The sequence below is a fragment of the Mus musculus genome, chromosome 16 (assembly GCF_000001635.26).
Source record: "Mus musculus strain C57BL/6J chromosome 16, GRCm38.p6 C57BL/6J".
In the NCBI taxonomy this organism is placed as follows: domain Eukaryota; kingdom Metazoa; phylum Chordata; class Mammalia; order Rodentia; family Muridae; genus Mus; species Mus musculus.
In genome coordinates this window covers 96,209,589-96,233,913 of record NC_000082.6, presented here as the reverse complement: position 1 = coordinate 96,233,913, position 24,325 = coordinate 96,209,589, and the positions used below count along the sequence as shown (strand labels likewise).

The 24,325-nt window shown below is 44.8% G+C and overlaps 1 protein-coding gene across 1 annotated transcript in view; it reads right to left on the bottom strand.

Annotated features, from left to right (window-relative positions):
• Nucleotides 1–4,980: 4,980 nt before the first annotated feature.
• Sh3bgr (SH3-binding domain glutamic acid-rich protein) overlaps nt 4,981–24,325 on the bottom strand; it is a 28,464-nt gene continuing 9,119 nt past the window's right edge. The window contains exons 3-8 of the mRNA NM_015825.2: nt 19,821–19,901; nt 14,354–14,425; nt 13,323–13,415; nt 10,033–10,113; nt 9,323–9,440; nt 4,981–5,391 (exon numbers count right to left, since the gene is read on the bottom strand). Of these exons, the coding sequence (NP_056640.1) occupies nt 9,354–9,440; nt 10,033–10,113; nt 13,323–13,415; nt 14,354–14,425; nt 19,821–19,901 (414 nt within the window). The 3' untranslated portion in view covers nt 4,981–5,391; nt 9,323–9,353. The remainder of the gene's footprint in view (nt 5,392–9,322; nt 9,441–10,032; nt 10,114–13,322; nt 13,416–14,353; nt 14,426–19,820; nt 19,902–24,325) is intronic.

Here is a 24,325-nt window from a genome sequence, read left to right as displayed (position 1 = left end):
ACAAGGCAGCTCACAATTGCTTGCAAGTCTGGGTCCAAGGGATCCAACTCTCTCTATTCTGACTCCACAGGCACCAAGCATGTGGTACACAGACATACATGCAAGTAAAACACGCATACTTCTAAAATAAAATAGGCACCCCCTTTCCTCAAAAACCTGATGGTAGACAAACACTTGAGGTTGCTGCCCCTACCTCACAACACACACACACACACACACATACACACAAATCAAAATATTTTTAATTAGTGACACATTAGGTAGGAATTAATAGTGACCAATCAAAAACTATAATTCCTACTTAATAGTCACAAATTCTTTTTGAGATCAGAACTACTTATGAGGAACCACAGCTGTGCTGCCCAGAGCCTTGCAATGGGTGCTTACTTTCAGTTGGCAACTCCCCTGGGTTTGGAGTCACCTAGAGGACACTGTTATGAATGACTCCTGGGGATTAGCCCACCCTATTGGGCAAATTTCCTGCAGATCAACATGAAGATGAACTTTCATGAAATAATGCTGTTTAGATAAATTGGTAATTCATGAATTATATAATTCCTGATACTGATTTTACAGAATCCCTGTAACTGATTTTAAGAAGTTAAGATAGTTGATAGAGAGTTTAAGGTTAGAATCGAAAACAGAATGTACCTCCTGCCACAGAATACCAAAGGCTGTGTAGTTCAAAAAGGAGTTCAATGAGCTCTTATGTGTAATAAGCATGTAAATTGCACTAGGAAGAAAAATAGGTTTCAAACAAATTAATGATCAAGGAAATCATTCATTCTAGGTCAGGTCCAGGGATAAGGCCACAGGTGTTCACCATAATAAAGTAAGTGGGGAATTCTAAATAAAGGAGTGGGTGATTCTATTACATTAAAAAAAAAAAAAAGCTATTGCTGTGACTGTATGATGAACCTGTGGATAAAACTATTGCTTTGAACTGATAATGAGCTTATAGAATGAAAGAGATAAAACTACCACTTGGAACTTACAATCAACAATCCTGCTGTAACTCCTTATTGGGTAACATTTTATCTGTTTTTAATGAAGACATTAAAAAAGTCATTCTTTTTATTAGAGGGTATGAAATTGTTAAGATTAGAAAAAAAGTAAGTTGTTAGAGCTTTGTTCTAGCCACCAAATGCAATGGATCCACTTCAGTGAGAAACCAACTGGCACCCAAACAGAGACTCCCATACTCCAAGGCTCAGAGGACTTGTCTTGGAGGCAACATTGAGTCTACTGACAGAACAAAGACCTAGAAAGGGTCAGGAAAGGTGGAGCTCTGGGGAGCAAGATGCATTCTCCCAAATGTCTGTGCCAAGCATTATCCAGGGTGGGCTGTGATCAAAGCCAGGAACCACAGTAGAATAAGACTGGGGTGCTGGCGGCTGAGGTGAGGCGTTCTTCTCATATTCTGCCCTTGTGTTTCCAGACTTTGTAGCTCACATACAAACATGGATGCCTCGGTTTTCCTTCCGTCTGTCACAGGATTCACCAGGTTGCAAAAATGAATATGTAAGGCTTCCTATTCAGGAGCCTGACTCACAGCAGGATGCAATCAACAACAAAATTAACAGGAAAGGCACTGCTGCTGCTGTATCTCCCACAGTGACCTGGATTCCCACTAGTCCATCCTGGAGAAGGTACTGAGCAGCTGTGCTGGCAAGAACCAGATGTTGGATCTACAACAACGCTAACCTTGACAGGGATCCCCACGTTAAGCCTTCCCCAACCACACGACATTCACACTGGAGTCCTCGCCAGCTTGAGTCTGCATCCCAGAAGAAACCATGTGCTTGAGCAGCCCCAGGCTTCTAGTTTAAACACCACAGCATACTAACACACCTTAAAGAGTTCACAATTCGCTGGCAGTGGTGGCGCACACCTTTAATCCCAGCACTTGGGAGGCAGAGGCAGGCGGATTTCTGAGTTCGAGGCCAGCCTGGTCTACAGAGTGAGTTCCAGGACAGCCAGGGCTACACAGAGAAACCCTGTCTTGAAAAACCAAAAAAAAGAAAAAAGAAAAAGAGTTCACAACTCAATGAAAAACACCAAAACCAAGCACTTTGGAAGAAAAAAAAATGTAGGGGAGAAAAGAAAGAAAGCCATAGGCTTCAGAAAGCCATAAAAGGATGCTTTAGCTCAGGTCAGGAATATGTTTCCAGATATTCAGGTATTCAGAATCACCCTGAGGGTCCAGGAAGATCAAGAATCCTTATCAAAATTGCCAACATGGGGCTGGCAGAGTTAGCATGGACTCCTGTGGAAGGCAAGCATGGGAAAGCGGATTATTTGCCTGCTTTGAAGTTTTTAAGAACTGGGTTGGAGACATGGCTCAGCAGTTAAGAGCAGTCACTGCTCCTACAGGGGACCCAGGTTTGGTTCCTGCCCACATGACAGTTCACAACTGTCTGGAACTCCAGTTCTGGGGATTCCACACCATCCTGTTGCCCCCTCAGGTACCTGTACACACAAAGTGCACATAAACTAATGCAGGCACGCACACATAAGCGACTAGTAAAGTTTTAAAGCTTTGAGGGGACTCTCCCAGAAAACCAAGAATCAAGTCCCGGCACCCACATAGTGGCTTACAGGTGTCTGTAACTCCAGTCCTAGGGGCTGTGGCTCCCTCTTCTCTCCTCCCTGGGGACCAGGTACTGCAGATGTGGTACAGTCATGAAGGTAAAACACCCATACACATTTAAAGACAAAAGATTTTTAGGACATGGGAACTTGCAGAGGACAGAATGGGGACATGAGAGAGAGTGTGTACAATAAGGGAGAACAGCAGAAAATGCTTGCCAGGTAGGTGTGAAAATGTCACCATGGGCCGGGCATGTTGGCACATGCCTTTAATCCCAGCACTCGGGAGGCAGAGGCAGGCGGATTTCTGAGTTCGAGGCCAGCCTGGTCTGCAAAGTGAGTTCCAGGACAGCCAGGGCTACACAGAGAAACCCTGTCTCGAAAACAAACAAACAAAAAAAAAAAAAAAAAAAAAAGAAAGAAAGAAAATGTCACCATGGAGCCCAGTATTTTGTATATGTCTGTGTTTACATGCAATAGATTCATATGTGCACAAATTTTAATTTTAGACCTGCACGTGATCTCGAATAAAAACATTATGAACGACGACGTGCTTGTCAGCTCACTATTGTGTAGAGGTTTTAGTTTTGCCTGCTCTCTTCCTTGGTAAACGCCTTGGCTGCCCAGTGATTTCATCCTGAAGTACCCTACCGTGGACAAACAGGCAGCTGGCCCTAAAGGCCACGGCACCAGACCACGAAGCCTGTGTTTTGTCGCCCCCTAGTGGTCCTTAGAGTGTGAGGTAGGTTCTTGCACCAGTGGGACAGAGGACCCTCCCCAGGGATGAGCAACAAAGACTACTCAGGCTTAAAGAAACAAATTAGCTTTTATGTCACTGATTTTCTAATTAAAAAAAAATCTTACTTTGAATGCTCGGGCCTTCTTTAGACCAATCAAGCTCTTTAATCCCATCAGATTACCATAAAATTAGTCAATTAATTGAGGAGGGGTCCTCCTTGTTTTTCAACACGGAATTTTGAGTTCTTTGGGGGTGCACATGTGCACATACTCACAAGGAGAGGCCAACCTCACCCATCGTTTCCCTATTACCAGTCTTTTACCTACCTTGCTTTTAGAAGATAAACTTTTTTTAAATTTTTTTTAATTAGGTATTTTCTTCATTTACATTTCCAATGCTATCCCAAAAGTCCCCCATACCCTTCCCCCGACTCCACTACCCACCCACTCCCATTTCTTGGCCCTGGTGTTCCCCTGTACTGGGACATATAAAGTTTGCAAGACCAATGGGCCTCTCTTTCCAATGATGGCCAACTAGGCCATCTTCTGCTACATATGCAGCTAGAGGCACGAGCTCTGTGGGGTACTGGTTAGTTCATATTGTTGTTCCACCTATAGGGTTGCAGACCCCTTTAGCTCCTTGGGTAGTTTCTCTAGCTCCTCCCTTGGGGGCCCTGTGATCCATCCAATAGCTGACTGTGAGCATCCACTTCTGTGTTTGCCAGGCACCGGGATAGCCTCACAAAAGACAGCTATATCTGGGTCCTTTCAGCAAAATCTTGCTAGTGTATGCAATGGTGTCAGCACTTGGAGGCTGATTATGGGATGGAGCCCCGGGTATGACAGTCTCTAAATGGTCCATCCTTTTGTCTCAGCTCCAAACTTTGTAACTCCGTCCATGGGTGTTTTGTTCCCAATTCTTAGAGAAACGTTTTTAAAGGAAAGCTACTTCAGTGATTGGGGGAGGGACTAATTTGCTTCAAAAAAAAAAGTCTCTTTTTGTTACCAAGGTAACAAGAAAAGAGCTATCTTCCAGAGTTTGACTGCTGCAGCTAAATAGTACATTGTAAACAGCGCATGGCTCAGCTGAGGGAAGTTGACCTCTCTGCAGGAGACACTAACACAGTGACTGTGACAAGAGGGGACAGCACAGCAAAGATAGGAGCCTTGCCTCCCGCCCGTACCCTTACCCCCACCTCTGCCCCACGCCTACCCCACCCCCAGAGCCAGAGGCATCCATCCCTGCCCAGAATGGCAGGGGAAACGGAGTGCCACAGAATGTAACAGGGAAGAAAATAGCTCTGATAAAGTAACATTGGCAGGCAAGCAGAGTGATGTGGTCCAACCTATCCGAAGCAGTCAGCTGTTGCTGACCCTGCAAACCAATCGGCAGCCAGGGGATCATAGAGGTTCCTGCAGCCAAAATTGTACAAAGACCGTGAAGTTGCAGACATCATGTCCTAGCTGCACCCCTGCATGTGTGGGTGTCAGTGCTCTGCAGAGTGTGCACAGCAATCACTTGAAAACCTGAACCAATTGGCACGACAGGGTATACAGGACTTAGTCTGAACAGAAAGAGCAAGTTCAAGTCCTCACAGAGGCAGAGAGATGAACCAGGAAGGGGTGAGGAGAAAAACAATAAGACCAGGTAGATTCTTGGCATCAATCTTTATTTATGATTGCTCTCTGGGAAGTGTTTTGTTCTGAAAGCCAAGCCTAAAACAAGCAGTACACAAAGAAATCCTTCTGCTATGTCACAGAGGGGAAACTACGCCTCAAGATCCTGTTTGCAGAATATTAACGAGAAGGTCTACTTGTGCATAGCCAAGGAAACAAACGTTAAGCAAAGACCAAAAATTTCAGGCAGCGTACGCGTGCAGTCTTCACATTCAGCCTCGTGTTGACACAGTGAGGTAGAGACCCACATGCACCTAGCTGTCTGGGAGGGCGTGAGTCCTCAGTGAACCCAGGTGTGCCGAGGGAAGGGTGCTGGCTTCCAGCCAAGTATTTCGTTGCGTTAATGGAGAAGAGAGAGTTCAAATGTAGCCTCGTGGCTCGGATATTCTAGAAGGAAGGAAATATTGTGAGAAGACTGTTAAAGACAGAATGATCACTGTGATCTTCACTATCCAACCCACAAACCAGGAAGGCAGGGCCACATTTTACCATTTGTGGCTGCAAGTAAAGAAGAGAAAATAAATCTCCATCATGAGAACGGAGCCAGGTGTGTACTGGTTATCAGACCTAACATATACCAAACACCAGAAGAAAGGAAAGCTCTCTATGGCTTCCCAACCATTTGTTAGTGGAAGGCAGAGCGGTTGCATCTTCAGCCAAGTTCCTGATGGGTAATTTCAACAGTGCAAGTCTCCACTAGAAAGCAGGATTGAGTCATGTGCATTGGGAAGGAGTGTTATTTATTTGTTTATTAATATGTATGTTTATACACATATGTACGCGTGTGTGTGCATCATGTGTATATGAGGGTGCCCATGGATGCCACAGGAAGGCATGGGATCCCTTGGAGCTTGAGTCCCAGGCAATTTAGGTGCTAGGAACCAAATTTGAATGCTTGGTAAGAGCAGCAAGTACTCTTAACCACTGAGCCATCTGTCCAGCCTCAGGAGGAGGAATTCAATTCCGAATACTATGCTGGGTCTGTGCCACCATGCCTTTAAAGGCAGCATTTAGGAGGCAGAAGCAGGAGGATCTCTGTGAGTTCATGAGTTCAAGGCCAGCCAGGGTGACAGAATGAGACTCTGCATCAAAAGACAAAAACAAACAAACAACAACAACAACAAAAAAAAAAAAAAAAAAACCAAAGCAGAATCTGAAAACCACACACTGTTGCTCCTCAGATTCAAGCATAGTTTGGATTCCAACTCTAGACTGCACAAGAGAGTGTCTTCACAGTTCTGTTCACTGCCACGCACTCCAGCAGGTCACGTTTTCAATCTGAGTATGAAATCCCCCAGCACAGAGACAGGCTTGCCTCTGGAAGCTGAGTGGTTCCCAGGGACTTGGACCCTGCTATCTGCCATGGCGCACGTGAAGAAAGTAAGAGGAGTCAAGGGTGAAATTTGCGGTGCTGCCTGGGTCCCGCCTTCACGTCCAGGTGTTCAGACTCTGAAACAGATTACTACTGGCTGGGTTCCAACCTAGAACCCTCGGGGAAACACACCAAATGCTCTGCCCAGTGCCACATTGCTTTCATTTTAACTCTGGGGTTGAACCTGGACAACAACCACACACTAAGGCTTCTCTCTCCACGGTGCCATTTCACACTCAGGATTTCATGGTCGTCATCTCAGAACTGCATAATTTTCAAGGAACTCTACAAGTGTTGTGAGTAGTGATGGATCTGCAGTATTTGGGAAGCTGCCTGTGGCCCTGTGGTTCTGTGGCCCTGTGGCTCTTGGCCCTGTGGTTCTGTGGCTCTGTGGCTCTGTAGCCCTGTGGTTCTGTGGCCCTGTGGCCCTGTGGCCCTGTAGCCCTGTGACCCTGTGACCCTGTGGCCCTGTGGCTCTGTGGCCCTGTGACCCTGTGACCCTGTGACCCTGTGGCCCTGTGGCCCTGTAGCCCTGTGACCCTGTGACCCTGTGGCCCTGTGGCCCTGTGGCCCTGTGGCCCTGTGGCAATTTGCTTTACTCCTAGTTTGATGGTAAATTTATCACTTTTGCATTTTCCCCAGTTCTTCTGATGGAATTTTATAAAATTCTCAAAAATGAGTCCCAGTTCATTCCTTAGCAGTGGAGCTGTTACCAAAATCTGACAGACAGTTGACCTTAAAGTAGAGGTCTGTGGCCAGGTGGTAGTGGTGGTAGTGCTTGTCATTAATCCCAGCACTCGGGAGGCAGAGGCAGGAGGATCTCTGAAGTTCAAGACCAGCCTAGTCTATAGAGTGAGTTCCAGGACAGCCAGGGCTACACAGAGGAACCCTGTCTCAAGAAAACAAACAAAACTAAGTAGAATTCTATGGCCAGGTGGCAGTGGTGTGTATCCACAGCATAAAAGAAACATGGGGATGGGGGAGGCATCAAGTCCTGTGTAATATAAATGGAAGGTTATAATTTTATGAACCAGTAACAAACTGTGATAGCCATTCCCACCAGCTTCAAGATGTCCTAAGAACACACAAACCATCTTGAAGCTTCTTTTCCATGAAAATTTTGAGATGGAATGTTCACTCTGTGTACATACACATACGCACACACACACACACACACACACACACACAGAGGAATGCAGCAAAGGCTGCACTGGTGACCCCAGCAAATGTTATCACTCAGCTGACTAAACCAACCATTCAAGATGGCAGACCCCACCTCACCGGTTGTCTACACAGCATTGCTTAAGTTGTTCCTTAAGCAATACATCAGAGTACCAAGGAGTTCCTTTTCCATCTCTACATGAACCTTTTTTTCTAGTCGGGGACCAAGTCTCATCACAGGTCTTGCTGATGGCCTACTGTGTGCTGGGGTACTCGTCCCTTGTTATGTCCTCCTCAGCTGCTCTCCTGGCTGTAACTGGAAGTCTGACTCACGTCTTTTAACACAGGTGTGATATAGACAGGAAAGAGACTAAAATACTCTTCAATTTTTTTAAAGCCATGGCAGAAAAATTGTAAGGACGATCCTAAAATACCTGCTGCCCCAGAGTGGGTCACAAAGACAATGACAGCAGCAACCCCTTTTTGCAAATGTGTTGTCCTTGTGTCTCAAGAAACCAGCTGCTTTCACAGCACAAGGTGATTTCTAGGGTTTTCACCTAGCCTCTGGTAGCTAAGGATCCCACCACATCCTTCATATTCCCAGTCACTGTAAACTGCCATTCTCCCATTAACATACTCATGTGATACTTACCTACCTGTAGAGAATTACATAGTTACTGTTTTATCACCAACAGATATTTAAAACCACAAGGAAGCAAAAGCCAAATGTCTCCTAGTCCAGTGTGTCCACACAAGTGTTCCTAGTGCACAGTGTGTCCACACAAGTGTTCCTGGTCCACAGTGTGTCCACACAAGTGTTCCTAGTCCACAGTGTGTCCACACAAGTGTTCCTGGTCCACAGTGTGTCCACACAAGTGTATCTAGTCAGCAGTGTGTCCACACAAGTGTATCTAGTCAGCAGTGTGTCCACACAAGTGTTTCTAGTGCAGTGTGTCCACACAAGTGTTCCTGGTCCACAGTGTGTCCACACAAGTGTTCCTGGTCCACAGTGTGAACACACAAATGTTCAGTTGATATTAATAAGTGGAGACAGACTGTGCAGTCCTTAGGATGACATGCACAGCAACAGCAATTGTCTTTCATGAAGCAGTAGCTAGCTCAGTGACTTTTGGATTAGATTTGCAGTCAGCATCATCAGTAATGAGATCAGTCATGCTGTGGACATGCAAGCATGCTGGCTAGTAGAGGCATCAGGACCGGAAGCTGCTTCTGTGCCAGCTCTTAAGTAAATATCATGTAGAGGAGGAAGTGTATGCACACTGACCCTTCTTTATTCCCTTCCCATCATGCCCTAGTGCAAACTCATAGACATGGTAGCCAATGAAGCCTGCAGTGCACAGAGCTGAGCAGGAGAGATAGACCTGTGACAGGTCACACAGGTCACACAGGTCACACAGGTCACACAGGTCACACAGGTCACACAGGACACACAGGACACACAGGTCACACAGGACACACAGGTCACACAGGACACACAGGTCACACAGGTCACACAGGACACACAGGTTATACAGGTCACACAGATCACACAGGACACACAGGTCACACAGGTCACACAGGTCACACAGGACACACAGGACACACAGGTCACACAGGACACACAGGTCACACAGGACACACAGGTCACACAGGTCACACAGGACACACAGGTTATACAGGTCACACAGGTCACACAGGACACACAGGACACACAGATCACACAGGTCACACAGGTCACACAGGTCACACAGGAGCTAGCACTCAGCTCCAGAATTATGCTCCTACCTGGGAAAGTTGAAGCACCAGCCTGAAAGGCCTAAGAATCTTCCCCTTCTCCTGCCTCTTCCTCAGGCTCCTCTTCTTCAGCTTCCCCCCCTGCTCCTTCCTCTGGTGCCTCTTCCGTCTAGTTTATACAAAGCCACGTCATTACTGAGAAGCGTAAGTGCCAAAGACACAACAGGAACAAGATACCAAACTTAAGCAGAGGACTCTCATGACACCTGCCACACAAAAGACAGTGGGGAGTGGCTGAAGAAGACATCTGACATTGATGTCCAATTGCCACATGCACACGCACACATACACACACACACAAATATATATACCTACATGCAAACACTCATACACACATATACATACATTCACACAAACACACATACACACATACAAACACACATACACACATACATATATACACATACATACATACATACATGCATACACACACAAACACACTTACACATATACACATACACACACATAACACACAAACATACATACACAGAGACATACACACACAAACATACACAGAGACATACACACACACAAACATACACAGACATGCACATACACACAAAAATACACACACCACACACACACATACATACAAACACACACACCATCACACACATGAGAGGAATGTAACAAGTTACGCCAGTGTCACCAGCAAATGTTTTCACTCAGCTGATTAAACCATTAATGATGGCAGACCTTACCTCTCCTGTTGTCTCTCCCTCTCCTCCCTCTTCTCTCTCTTCTCCCTCTTCTCCCTCTTCTCCGTCTTCTCCCTCTTCTTCCTTAGGTCCACAAAGGAAAAAAGAATGCAGTAAGCCTTACATTGAATGTTTAAGATGAACAAACCATAATAGCATAGAATCTCACTGCACAAGTAGAGCATCAGGCATTCTCACACACTCAGTGCAGAAATGCAAGCAACTAAGTTTTTAAACCAAAAAATAAAATAAAATAAATCACTTCTGCCCTTGTATCCCTTTAAGTGGGCCTTTACTTCAGCTGGAAACCTGTTCATAAAAGCCACAGGCCAGCGAGGCTGCTCCCTAAGTGAAGAGCTTGCCGTGCACGCCGGATGAGCTGAGTTCAGCCCTCATACCCCACGTAAAGGTGGAATGGAGAACCGATCACACAGAGCTGTCTTCTGACCTCTACATATGTACCATGGCACAGTAATGATCATTCTTAAATAATTTTGAGATTATAATGACGTCATTTCCCCCTTCTCTCCTCTCAACTCCTCTTTCATATCCCACCCCACCCCCAATTTGTTCTCATTCAAACCCATGGCCTTGGCAGGGCTGCTGCCTACAGACCTTAAAGCCTTGCCACCACCCTACAGCCTGCCTCTCTTCAGTTAGAGCCACAGCTACGCCAGCCATGGACTTGCAGTCCCTCCCTCGTGCAGCTGAGGTAGGTGCATCCCCCCTGAGGCCCAGACTCCAGGATGACTTTAGTCTCTTGTTTATCCCCTTCTTGCCTTCATGGCTCCCAGACCACAGGCTGGGTCCTGTGGTATGGTACCTTCTACCCTTCTAAGCCATCCCCAGAAACCTTTAAGAACCAGGGCTTCCCTTTGTTCCCTACACTAAAGGCGCTCACACCTTGGGAATCCTGGAGACCAGTTGCTCGCCAATAACTCTCCTAAAGGATAACTCTTTCATCTCATTCCTCTCAAACCTGCAACATCTTCTTAGTGTTTAAAACAATGGCTAAAAGCCATCTGGACTCTGCTTATCCCTCTGGTTTCCCAACTCCTCACTCCTCCTTAAGCCAAACAGAATCTCATGAAATCCTTTTATATCAGCAGCCACTAAAAATAAGTTTTGCAGGGAAGGCATTTCCTAACCCAGGAGACTGAGTTACAAGCCCTCAGACTGGCTCCCACAGCCATCACTGAGGTGTCTGTCTGTCTGTCTGACTGTCCTGTGTGCTCCCAGGGGCTGTGATCTATCCCTTATTTACTATCAGGATCCTGCCACTGGTGGGGCCAAGATGTAAACTCAATGAACACCAGCAAATGGCCGGGAGCAAGAACACATGAGGGCTGATACCTACTGTCTGCCTTTCAAAAAATATTCCTTTTCTTCTTAATTTCATGTCATCAAATTAAAACCCATCATATATAGCATGGAATTATCAATTCTATAGGGTTTTATATTTTCCTAAATCCAAGTGAAACAAGGTGTTATTAAAAATGGTGCTTGAACAGCATTGGGGGAGGGGGTTACTGCAGTAACCGCTGGTCTCAACCAGAAGAGGGACTGGGCACTCCTTATCAGTACTTAAACTGACCCGATTTCTTGGAATATGTACTAAATGGCAACAGTCACCTGCTCAGTGCTCTTATAGAAATAGTCCCAAAAGTATCTTCAAGGGCCCTGCAGATGTCTGTGCTAGCTCAGAGTGCAGGCTTCCTGTCAGGGCAGGACTCTGCCTTCCCATGGCTCCTTCCCAGTCACTGAAGTTCTGCCTGGCATGGGGTGATGGTTCAATCGACTGATAAAATGTGAACTGGATATGTTTAGCAAATGCCACTCCTGCTTTCAATCCTACTTAGGTTGAGGTACAATATATTAATTTTAAAAGCTTTCCAACATAAGCTCACAGAGTTAGACAATTTTCTGAAGCAGGCCGCTGTTAAAAAGTCAACTATACGAAACGCTTGAAGTCAGTTTTGTGGTTAGAAAATAATCACATAGGCTTATAAAGAAGGCTGTAAGTGCCAGGTCAAGAACCAGGTGCAGAGTGGGTGGGAACCAGCACTGTGAGTGTCTTATTGCCCACATGATGCCACTGTGCAGTCCTCCACAGGAACCACCGGGGGCAAACATGGGAAGTGAGAAGTCTCCGACCTGCCACAGCAGCTATTTTCTGCTAGGACCTCAGCCAAGATTCGGGCCACTGGCACGGCACTAGGACAGTACCAAGAGCAGGTGTCAGTGGTGACGAGTGTCAGACATGGATGCTGAGGCCTGCCAGTGTGGCCTGAAAGGGCAGCTGGCCCTAGAACTGGCAGGAGAGAGAGCACTGGGGTGTCCTCTGAGTCACTAGCCCTTAGCCCAGCCTTGGGCCTGCAAGCATTTTGTAGCTACATCCATGCTGGCCTTATAAAAGGCACTTTGGTGTGGTGAGACCCCAACTATGTGTCACCAAGGCCAGGGCTTTGGGTTTTCAGATGAGGAGAACCAACTGGTAACCAACACGACTCAAAATAATTCCACCTTTTTCACAAGGTGACTTTACAGACAGAGGCAACACAAACATGAGGCAGTTGTGATATTTCCACCACTTTGTGATGCCCTCATGATGTTCCTATTGATGCTAGCCCGTGAGGAGGCTCAGCCAGAGGCCTGTAGCCCACCCCAACCCACAAGTCTCCTGGGCAGCCAACACCACCCCTATGCCTTGTCAGTCAAATTCCCAAATTCTGCAAGTGGCCCCCATACCCATTGTTCTGATGCTTATAGAATCCCACACATCTTTATCATCTGGCTATCCCTGAACAGCAGATCTCTTTAGGATCAGATTCTGTACATGCCTCAGACTCTCTGAGACCTGTTGGTCCCCTGGATCCTGAATTCAGTGAGTTTCTTTCCCAGTGCTGGGCTTCAGTCCTCAAGTTCCTGTTGCTGTTTCAACAACACATGGACTGTTTTCCCCCAGGAGGCTCATGGGAAGCTATATGTAGAGTTAGTCATCATTCAAGATCAAGGAACCTTGTCTGACAGGAACATGAATGTGACTTATTCATGGACGTATTCATGGATCACTGAGGCTTGCCCTGACTCTTCTCCACCAAGCCTGGTTCAGGGTCCTCCCTCTCGCCCTCTCACACGCAGTCCACAGCAGTAAAGCAGAGATGAATAGCTGATTCCTCACAGCTAAGCTCTCAGTGTCCACCTTCTTTCTCAAAGCTATGAACCCAGCACACAGCACAATTCCTAGCTCCTTCCAGGACCTCAGTAATGGGAAAGGAGCAGAGACTACTCACCTTCTTCTCTTGGGATTCAGAAAGCTCTCCAGTGTCTTCACTGTCCTCTTTCTGTGCCTCATTTTCTCCACTTTTTTCAGCCTTCTCTGTTCCCTGTTTAGAAAAGAAACTTAAGGCATCGCTGACCTTCAGTAAGCTCCCAAGTAAAAAGGTAGGCCATGCCTGCTATGGCTTCCCATTTCCACCATGGCACATAAGTGACACCAGCAAAGACCTTCTTTGCACAAGGTCATTTAGATGCTGACACAATCTCCCCAACTGCCCCCCCAAACTGCTAACAGACTGACTGCATGCATGCTGCAGCCATAAAATGTTGAGTGCGGGCATTGAGTTTAAGACCAGTAAAGGTGACAGGTGCATAGACAGATGGGTATAAATGAATAATGTAGACAGATTAACAAGTAAGGGGTGGGGAATGGATGAATGATAGATGGATGGATGGATGGATGGATGGATGGATGGATGGATGGATAAATGAATAGATGAGGCATGGAGTGGAGGGTGGATGGATGGATAGATAAGTGAATGGATGGATGGATGGATGGATAGGTGAATGGATGGATGGATGGATGGATGGATGGATGGATGGATGGATGGATTGTGGGTGGGTAGATGGATGAATGGATAGATAAATAGGTGGGTAGATGAATGGGTGGGTGGGTGGGTGGGTAAGTGGGTGGATGGAGGATGGATAAATGGATAGGTGGGTGGGTGGATGATAGATAAAAGACAGATGATAGATAATGATGATGTTAGGTGGATGCTACATAGACACAGAATAGATAATAGATTATATAGATGAGAGAGAACTCATAGATGATTGATAGATGACAGGTAGACTGATCAACTTATTGGTAGATATAGATAGATAGATAGATAGATAGATAGATAGATAGATAGATAGATAGATGATGGAGATAGGTTGATGAAAGAAAGTAGACAGACAGACATTTATATATAGGTAGACAAAATAAATAAGAAATTTCAGGACCATCAGCCATTCTGAGGACACTGGCAGCACCAGCCCTTACCTCTGCAGCACCCTCTGCCTCTCCTGCTACATCTCCATTGGGAAGGGAGGATGCTTCCTCAGACTTTGTCACCTACAGCAAACAGTTGGGAATACTTGAAAACTCTCTTGAGGACATAACTCTCTTCTATGTCTTTTAACTAAATGAATTATTCTCATCTTCAGCCTTCATTTTATTCAACGTAACAATGGGGCACACCTAGAGGTTTCCTTCCTCAATCCAAGGCTTTTTATGTCCACCTTTCCGGGACTCTTCATAGTGTCTGGCTCTCAGACACTCCCCCCTGGCTGCACAGAGGATGTGCAACTGGTCCACCAGAATCAACGCCCTTCCTTCCCAGGTCCTTCCCTCTTTCTAGTGCTCCCGCTGCACACAGCAGATCTGTGGTGCCTGGTGTCTGGCCTTTCCCACATCCTACTGCTCTGTCTTTCATCTCTTGTTAAGGTGTTTCTCTCTCTGACTTGAACTACAATGTAACGTTCAGTGCGGTTCCTTGTCTTTATTGCTTATCTAGTTTCAAACTGGAGAATTCCAGAACATGTTTAGAAGCTCAAATTCCTCCCTTCCATAGCCCTCTTAACATGCTCATCTAAGTCTTCTGATCCAACCTCTCATTTGCCTTTCACTCAAAGCACCTGAACTTGGTAGGGTGGTCCCTTCCTTAGGTGACTGGCGTTTATTTAAATATTTTGACATTTGTTACAAGCTGATCAGCACTACAGAAATTATATCAAAACATATCATCATAAGTTACTTTGGGCTGTAAATCACTAAATTACATTATCTCAGAGGGATGACCCCTGGTACCGGGGCAGCTTCAGGTAGAGAATAGTGAGTTCGAAGTCAGCCTAATCTACACAGTGGGAACTTGTATCAAAACCAAACCAAACCTTGAGATGTCATTTGTGTCTTATTCATTAAACAGATTATTTTCCTAAGAGTAAATCCATGGCAGAGGTCTTGATGTTGATGCTGCTGTTGAGTCTGTTATGATATCATGAGGTGACTATCTGAGAGCAGTAACCGCAGATCACCGCACTCCAGCAGTACATTGCAAATGTGGCGCTGTAACATTGTCTCTATCAATGTGTAACATTGTCATGATTGCCTGTCTCTGCTAACTAGGGCAGAACTTCAGCTGCAGTATAATTGGATATTGTTCACTGATAGTTGCTAAAAATAAAACATAGAAGAATTTTATGAGTGAGCTGAAGAGATGGCTCAGTAGTTAAGAGAGTTAAGTAAGAGTCTTACAGAGAGTGTGGGTTCAATTTACAGCACCTATATGGTGGCTCACAGCCATCTGTAACTCTAGTCCCCATGGATTTGATGCCCTCTTCTGGTCTTCAAGGGCACCAGATGCATTCATAGTGCACAGATGTGTATGCAAGGAAAACACTCATACACATTTTTAATTAAAATTTTAATTTAATTAATCGTATGGGACCAGTAAGAGGGCTCAGTAAGTAAAAGCATTTACCATACATGGCTGGAAACCTTAATTTGATCCCTGAAGCCCATACAAATGTAGAGGAGAACCAATTCCACAGAGTTGTCTTTTAGTCACCATGGTGTGTGTGTGTGTGTGTGTGTGTGTGTGTGTGTGTGTGTGTGTGTGTTTGTGTGTGTGTCTGTGTGTGTCTATGTGTGTCTATGTGTCTGTGTGCGCCTATGCACATGCACACATGCATGCACTCACATATTTTTGCACAAACAATAATCATAAATAGAATTTATTTTTATATTTTTGTTATTAATAATAAAAAATGGAAAACTCTTTTTGAGACAGGGTTTCTCTGTATAGCCTTGGCTTTTCTGGAACTCAAATATCCACTTGTCTCTGCCTCCCAAGTGCTAGAATTAAAGGCATGCCACAACACTACCCAGCTAGTAAAACTTATTTTTAAAATAAGAGTTTTATCTGCTACAGACAATAAAGAGCTATAGGTTAGTGACCATAACCTCTGTTATTTGTTTCAAGTGACATAGCTGTGTATTTCTTTAATTTTGATGTAGCACATTTAGGAAGATGTTTTTCCAAATTGGGGTTCCACCACCTACTCCATATTATTTTTCAAAATGTAGATGTTTCAGGCCCTTCTCAGACCTGCTAAGTCTGGCTTGTTAGTCATGACATATTATGTATATGAATAAACATACACATTACATCAAGATTTCACATCTCTGTGCCCATTTAGCCTTATAAATTAGGAGTCATACTTGTGAATTCTTCAAAAAATAAATTTAATGATTTTACAGATAATTTTGTAAACATTTTTATTAACTTAGTTTTTGTTTTCTGAGCCATGTGTAGTGGGAGGAACAAATTTTCTCATTTCACGTATGGATCTTATTTTGTCACTAAACGAGATGGCTTCTGTCAGCTTGACAAAGTTAGAGTCACCCACTGAGCTATCTCACTGCCCCCTCCCAAATGTTTTGCTCCTCTAAGTATAGATTTAAATAAAATATTGGCATGATGGATACCTCCATGTGTAGCAAATATGGGATTTTTTAAGTCAGTTTCTTTTTAGATTTATTTATTTCATTTTATGTGTATGAATGCTGGTCTTGATACCTGTAGAGGTTGGGAAAAGGTGTCATGTCCTCTGGAATTAGAATTGTTGATATTTCTGAGTCACCACATGGATGCTGGCAATCTAACCTGGGTCCTCTGCAGGAGTAACAGGCATCCTTTCTTGCTGAGTCAACTCTCCAGCCTGCCCCCACCTACACTACACACACACACACACACACTCACACATACATACACTTATACACACACAGGCACTCACACACAAGTACATACAGAAATACACACATATACACTCATATACATGTACATACAAAGACACACACATACATACACACATGCACATATACACAAAGGCACTCATATGTACATACAGACACACAAACACACATTCACACTCACACACATACATATACACACACATATACACAGACATACATACACACACATACACCCACACATACACACTCACACATGTACATACAGACACACACCCATATATGTATGTGTATGTGAGTATCTATGTGTATATATGTGTATATGTGTGCTTGTGTGTCTGCATATGTGTGTGTGCATATGCACATGTGTGTGAGTGTGTGTGTATGTCTATATGTGAGTGCCTGTGTGTGTGTTGCATGTATCCGTGTGTGTGTGTGTGTGTGTGTGTGTGTGCCCATATAGAGGCATGAGGTCAATGTCTCAATCACTTTTCTTTATTTTCTTTCTTCTTTTCTTCCTTCTGTCCTTCCTTTCTTTTGAGACTTGGACTCTCACTGAACCTGAATCTCACCCATTAACTAGAATTTACCTGTCTTCCCATCACACCCACAGCTGACATTTTTACGTAGACACTTGGGAACAGACTCAGGTTGTCATATTTGTGTAGCCAGTGCTTTACCCAGCAAACTACCTTCACAGCCCCTTCCACTATCTCCTCCATGTAATGTATAAACTAAAGTGATCCCATTGAGTGGGTCTTATGCCAAATTAAAATCCTAAATTGCACATAATAGTCTTCATTCAGCGCTAGTGTTTGGGATATACTGCAGTTTAACAAAGCAAATGTCATTTCATTAAAAAGAAAGTGGATTTATTTGGGTTTGGGGTTTGGGTTTGGTTTGGTTTGGGGGAGTTTTTTGTCCTCCTATACAAGTATTAACTGATCTCAAAATCTCTATATAGTACCATTTGAAGAAAGCATTAGTGCAGGGTGCAAAGTGGCTTGCACACTGAGACACCTCCAGTGCCTACGAAGGCTGGCACAGGGACAAGCACACGGGTGCACTCTGCAAACCTGTCTGTGAGGTGCAGGTTTGAGTTTCTTGTCCTAAATTAACAACTAATTTAGAGGGCTGGAAAGATGGCTCAGTGGTTAAGAGCACTGGCTGCTCTTCCAGAGGTCCTGAGTTCAATTCCCAGCAACTACATGGTAGGTAGATCACAGCCACCTGTAATGGAATCTAATGCCATCTTCTGGAGCATACTCACATACACAAAATAAATAAATGTTTAAAAAAAGAATTAATTTAGACTTATTCATACAAATCTCTTTTAGAATCAATCTGAGCACAAATTAGAGACTCATGCGTGTTGTGTGTGTGTCAGTAGGTGTTTTGCCTGCATGTATGTCTGTGTACCATGTGCATGCCTGCTGCCCACAGAGGCCAGTCTAGGGACTTGGATCTCCTAGAATTGGAGTTAGAGATGGATGTGAGCTGCCGTGTGGATGCTGGTACTGAACCTGGGTTCTCTGTGAGAGCAAACAGTGCTCTTAACCACTGAGCCATCTTTCCAGCCCCAAGGGAAAAAAAATTTTTTTAAATGAGTAAATTTCACAGTGTATTCTCATGTCAGTAGAGTGTGGTATATGAGAGACTCTGCTTCTGTGAGGAGAATGAAGCAGATGTTCACGTGAAACAACTAAGCTTTGTCAGCATCTGCATGGATTATACATAATCAAAGAGGAGTCAACACTAAGGGGACACTGATGAAATCCACATGGTGCTTGATTCTAGATCTTTCTTTCCACTTCTTACCAGAACAAAAAGCAAACTCATAGTAAGTAGAAATTACTAAGCTGAGAGCAGATGTCATTTGCCAAGCGAATTTTTGGGAGCTAGATGTGAAGTCATTATGGTGACATAACGGAGGAGTCGCACAAGTAGTTCCTATGCCCCTCACAAACAGACTTAGATAACCCAACACAAAGATGCAACACTTTCTCCCTGTTTTATTCATCTTTTTCAAGGCTGGAAACTGAACCCAAGGCCTCCTTCTAAGCAATTGCATTGATCTGTGTGCCCCTCCCCAGCTTAACCCCAACATTCACATTTATTAAATATTATAAAATTTACTAGAACAAGAATGAAAGCAAAACTGGAAAATTGTCTGGTGAAACATTTGTATTATCTCTACGCACACAGTTCCTCAATGAAGATTATATTAAAAATCATGTCAGTGCTGAAGCAACATACACACACACACACACACACACACACACTCATGCACACTCATGCACACATATGCACATATGCATAGATACACACACAAATGCACACAAACATTACACAAGCACAAAATCACACACATTCATGCACACACACATGCACAGGTATACACACACAAACATTACATACGCACACACTCACACATGCACCCATGCACACACACTCATGCACATACATGCATACATGCATACCTGCACCCAATGCATACATGCACACCCACACACTCATGCGCACACACACATACATTAAAATGGTATAGAGATAAGAGAGCACCCGTAGAAGGGTGACATGTAAATTCATGAAGCATTCTGTAAGTTAAACAATAAAAGTCATGTTGTCCTAGAATACCACTGATGAGCATTGCTCTTTGCCAGTTCTATCTTCTGTTGTTATAGCCTGTACTAGACCATCCATGGTGCAAGCTTACCTTTGACCCAGGAGGGGGAGCCAGACCAAGGAATGAATAAATAATATTTTCTTCTTTTGCCGAGAAGAAGGAGTCAAAGTCCTTAAAGCAAAGAAAGAGAATATTTAAATCCATTATACACTTGGGAGCTAGAATAAGCCACAAGCCCAGTTCCTTTCTATCCACCATTAAGAACAAAACATCCTCTCAGTTTGCTTTGTCAACTGATAGCTAAACCATACAGCTATAAAGTAAAGACATTGGTTGTATGCTTGTCTTATACGTTGTTGTTGTACCTACATAGCATAAGAACACACACATACGTGTGGGAGACAGAGGAAAGGCTTCGGAGGGAGGATGTGACCAGGAGCAGGTCCACAGAGCCTGGAGGGAGGGCTGTGATCTGGGGCAGATGCACAGAGGGAGGTATGTAATCAGGGACAGGTATATAGAGCCTGGAATGACAAGATGCAGAGAAGCCTTTTCCTTGCCCTACTGGGTTTGTATTCTGTCCTCTTCCACTTCCCTGAGTACCAGGGACACTCACATCTATATTATAAAGATGCTAATGGTCCAGTCTTCTTTGGTTCTTCCCAAGCCCAAGCTGCCTTAGTCCTCAGGTAGTCACCACAGCCCGGTTCAACTCATCATCGATAGACAAGTCTGCTATTTCCAACAGTGATTCCCTCTTGGGCGGGTAAGCTGGCCTTGACTATACCTGGCTTCCCACCCAGTGTTGCCTTTCTCTGATAGTTGTCTGCCATGAATCTCTGCATATCCTCCTCTGCTCTGCACAGCAGATGCTCAGGACTCCCAAGCACCTGATGACCCCACCTCCTGGTGTAGAGACATCTACTGTTTGCCCCCGCTGTCCCATGCCTGGTGCTGTCATCGGGCCCAGGGTGTGACTGACCGAGAGCATGAACCACTAAGAACACTTGAATGGCTGCTATTTTTAGTCTGTATTCTACTCATGGGGAAGCATATAGCAATGGTATCTTAGAGTTTCTATTGCTGTGATAAAACACCATGACCAAAAGCTAGTTGGGGAGGAAAGGGTTTATTTTGGCCTATACTTTCAGTCTGTTAGAGGAAAGTCAGGGCAGGAACTCGAGTGTAGCAGAAAACTGGAGTCAGGGGCAGATGCAGAAGCCATGGAGGAGTGCTGCTTACTGGCTTGTTCTCAATGGCTTGCTCAGCTTTCTATAGCACCAGGGCCACCTGCCTGGGTGTGGCCCTACCACATCTGTCATCAATCAAGAAAATGCATCGCAGGCTTGCCCACAGACCATTCTGGTGGGAGCCTTTTCTTAACTGAAGTTCCCTCTTCCTGCATGACTCTAACCTGAGTCCGGTTGACATAAAAGTAGCCAGCACAGACTCTTTAGTTCATGCCATTTGATTTTTACTTCACGAGTTTTTTGACTGTATGTATATATGTACATATATGTGCATGCCTACTGCCTGCAGAGGCCAGAAGAGGGTGTCAGATCCCCTGGAGCTGGATTTGCGGCCCGTCGTGAACTACCATGTAGGTGCTGGGAACCAAATCCAGGTGCTTTGCAAGAACAGCAAGTGCTCTTAACTGCTGAGCCATCTCTCCAGCCACCCTAGTCTTTAAAGGTTTCAAAAAGCAGTGTTGACAAATGATCTCTTAAAATATAATAATAGAAAAGGTTATGCAGTGAGCTCGATGTCACTCTCTGGCACCAGGCTCATCCCTATTTAGAGACAACAAAGAGCCATAGAATACATTTCAAACAGGAAGTTGCCAACACTGGTTGCTTCCCAGCAGGACTAGTTGCTTAGTGTTTGAGGCCAGAGTAAAGTAGACTCGCCAGGCCCTTGGTTTAAACATAGCTGGAAACTAAGAGTATCAGAGAATTAGACCAAGTAGAGAGCCCTTCTGAGCCAGAGGCCCTGTGAGAGCCTGGAAAGCTAGCTCAGGGGACTGTAACTAAAACTATAAGGAGGAATTGAGGTGAGACGGCTTCATATTGAAAACCCTTTGAGATTATTTAATCTCTCAATGTGTGCGAGTATGAATTTTTTTAATTTTTCTAATATTAAAAGAGACTGGGGTGCCAGAGCAGTGTCTCAGCAGTTAAGAGTGTTTGCTGCTCTCGCAGAGGTCTTGCACTCAGCTCCCAGTACCCACATCGGGTGGTCCACACCCACCTGCAATTCTAGCTCCAAGAGATCTGATGCCTTCTTTTAGCCTCTGTGGGAACTTCACACAAGCACAAATGCACAGGTACACACACACACACACATGAACATATACACATACTTTAACAAAACATTTCTTCACATGTTTGCCTCAGCAAAACGCCATCCAACCGACTCACACACCCTACACATACATATACATCATGCATGCACACACACACACACACCACACACTATACACACACATATGTACCAGGCTCACACAACACACACACACCATGCACACACACAAACACACACCATGCACACACACATACATACCACACACACACATCACACGTCATACACCATGCACATGCACAAACACACCACACACTATGCACACATACCACTCACACAAACACACACCACATACCATGCACACACATACACACCACATTACTTTATTTTATAAAGAGTCTATTGCAGAAAAATTCCTTGTCACCATAGCTCCCTCCTGCATTACCCTGCACAGGACATGTCGGGGGAGGGTAGAGAAGAATAAGTTCTCTGGTCTATTATTATTTTGATTATATTTATTTACTGTGGGGGTGTACACGTGCCACAGAGCATGTGTGGAGGTCAACAGACAACTTTTGGGAGCAATAGGATCAAAGGATAGCACTCAGGTTGCCAGGCATGGCAGTGAGTACCTTACATTAGCCACCTCAGTGGATGGAGAAGGACTTTCTTCGCAGAGGAAATTCTTTCTATGCTCTGGAAAGCCCCAAGTACAATTCATGGGGGTAGGGGTGACTTGAAATAGACCATACGCCCCCACAACAGGAACTGAGGACACTGAAGCCGAAAGCACTCCCCCGTCCACGGGACTGTTAGCTAAACCTCTAAAGAAGCTAATCTGGCCTTGTGGATTCATGCAGTCAGTTCCAGTGCTTCACACACAAGCCCATGTCCACTTGGAACCTCAGAAAGTGACCTTATTTGGAAGTAAGATATTTGCAGCTGTACCTGTTAGAAGAACATACTAAAATTAGAGCGAGTCTTTTTCAATGACTGTTATCCTTACAGGAAGGCCCTTCGGAGACACTGGTATACACAGGGAGAGCCCCTGAGGCCATGTCTGGTTGATACTTCTACAAGCCAAGGGCTATCCTGAGCAACCAAGAGAAGGGAATGGCATAGGCTCTCCTTAAGAGCTTCCAAAAACTTTCAAGCATTCACCAGCACCATTATGGCCTCTGGAACTGTGACAGGATAAATATCTGTTAATTTAAACCACAAAGTCTGTGGCAGTTTGCTAGAGAAGCTCAAAGCAAGTAAGCTAAGCCCCTAACAAGCAATAATTCATACTTCCAGTCAGAGGCTCAAAAACTTTTGTGTTAAAGAGCAGACAGTGAGTCGGAGACAATGACGTCTCAATAAAGTTTGTCTTGCAGGCATGAGGATCTGAGTTCTTAACTTTAATTGTTTTCAAATCCTATTTTTAGTGATGATTGTTAACAGCTTTTAACCTTCAGTGTAGCCCACCACCCACCAGAGGTAGTGGGAAAGAAAGGATGGGTTGGGGCTAGGGGAGTGGACCTATCCAGAAAGCTTCTTTGTAGCAACTCCTGTCTGTGTTGTCTGGAAATCAGCAGTTCAGTTCATAGGTTAGCAGGCAGAGGCAGCTCCATCCACTGCAAGCACCTTGCTGATACACCAGCAGTCCAGTTCTTTAGAATTGGGTTAGCAACAGTGGTGACACAACCTAGCAGAGACAGCCAGACCTCAACCTGAGCTCGCATATGCAGGAGAGACCAACAGAAACCCCAGGAAAAGTTCTCAGCTGTGTTTCTCTCAGGGAAGCAAAGATCAGGGAAAACGCCCACACAAGTGTTGCACAGTTAGCTGTACGACTAGCAGGCCAAGCTGTCTCCCGCACTCTGCGGAATCCTATTTATACCCTCCAAACATCACATGTCCTCCACGTGCCTTGCCTCAGCATGGGTCTTGCTTCAGCACGTGTTTCAAATCAGCCCCGAGGCGGCAACAAACTGCAGCACACCAACATAAGTTTTTGGTGCATTTCTCTCTATGGAGTCCCGACAAATGCAGCTGAATGTAATGCAGAGCAATACATGCATGTTGTTAGCAAAGAATCTCTCATCATGTGTTCTTTCACATGCTTGCTTTAGCAGAACATCCTCTCTCCTGTGTCTGCTTCTTCAAAACGTTCCTTCACGAGTCTGCCTTAGCCTTTCACACCCGTATCCACTTTAAACATTCCTTCACGTGTTTGCCTCAGCAAAACACCATCCAACGGACTTTCCAAAGAACCCTTAAGTTTCCATTTCAGAGTTCCTTCCCCAGAGCCCATG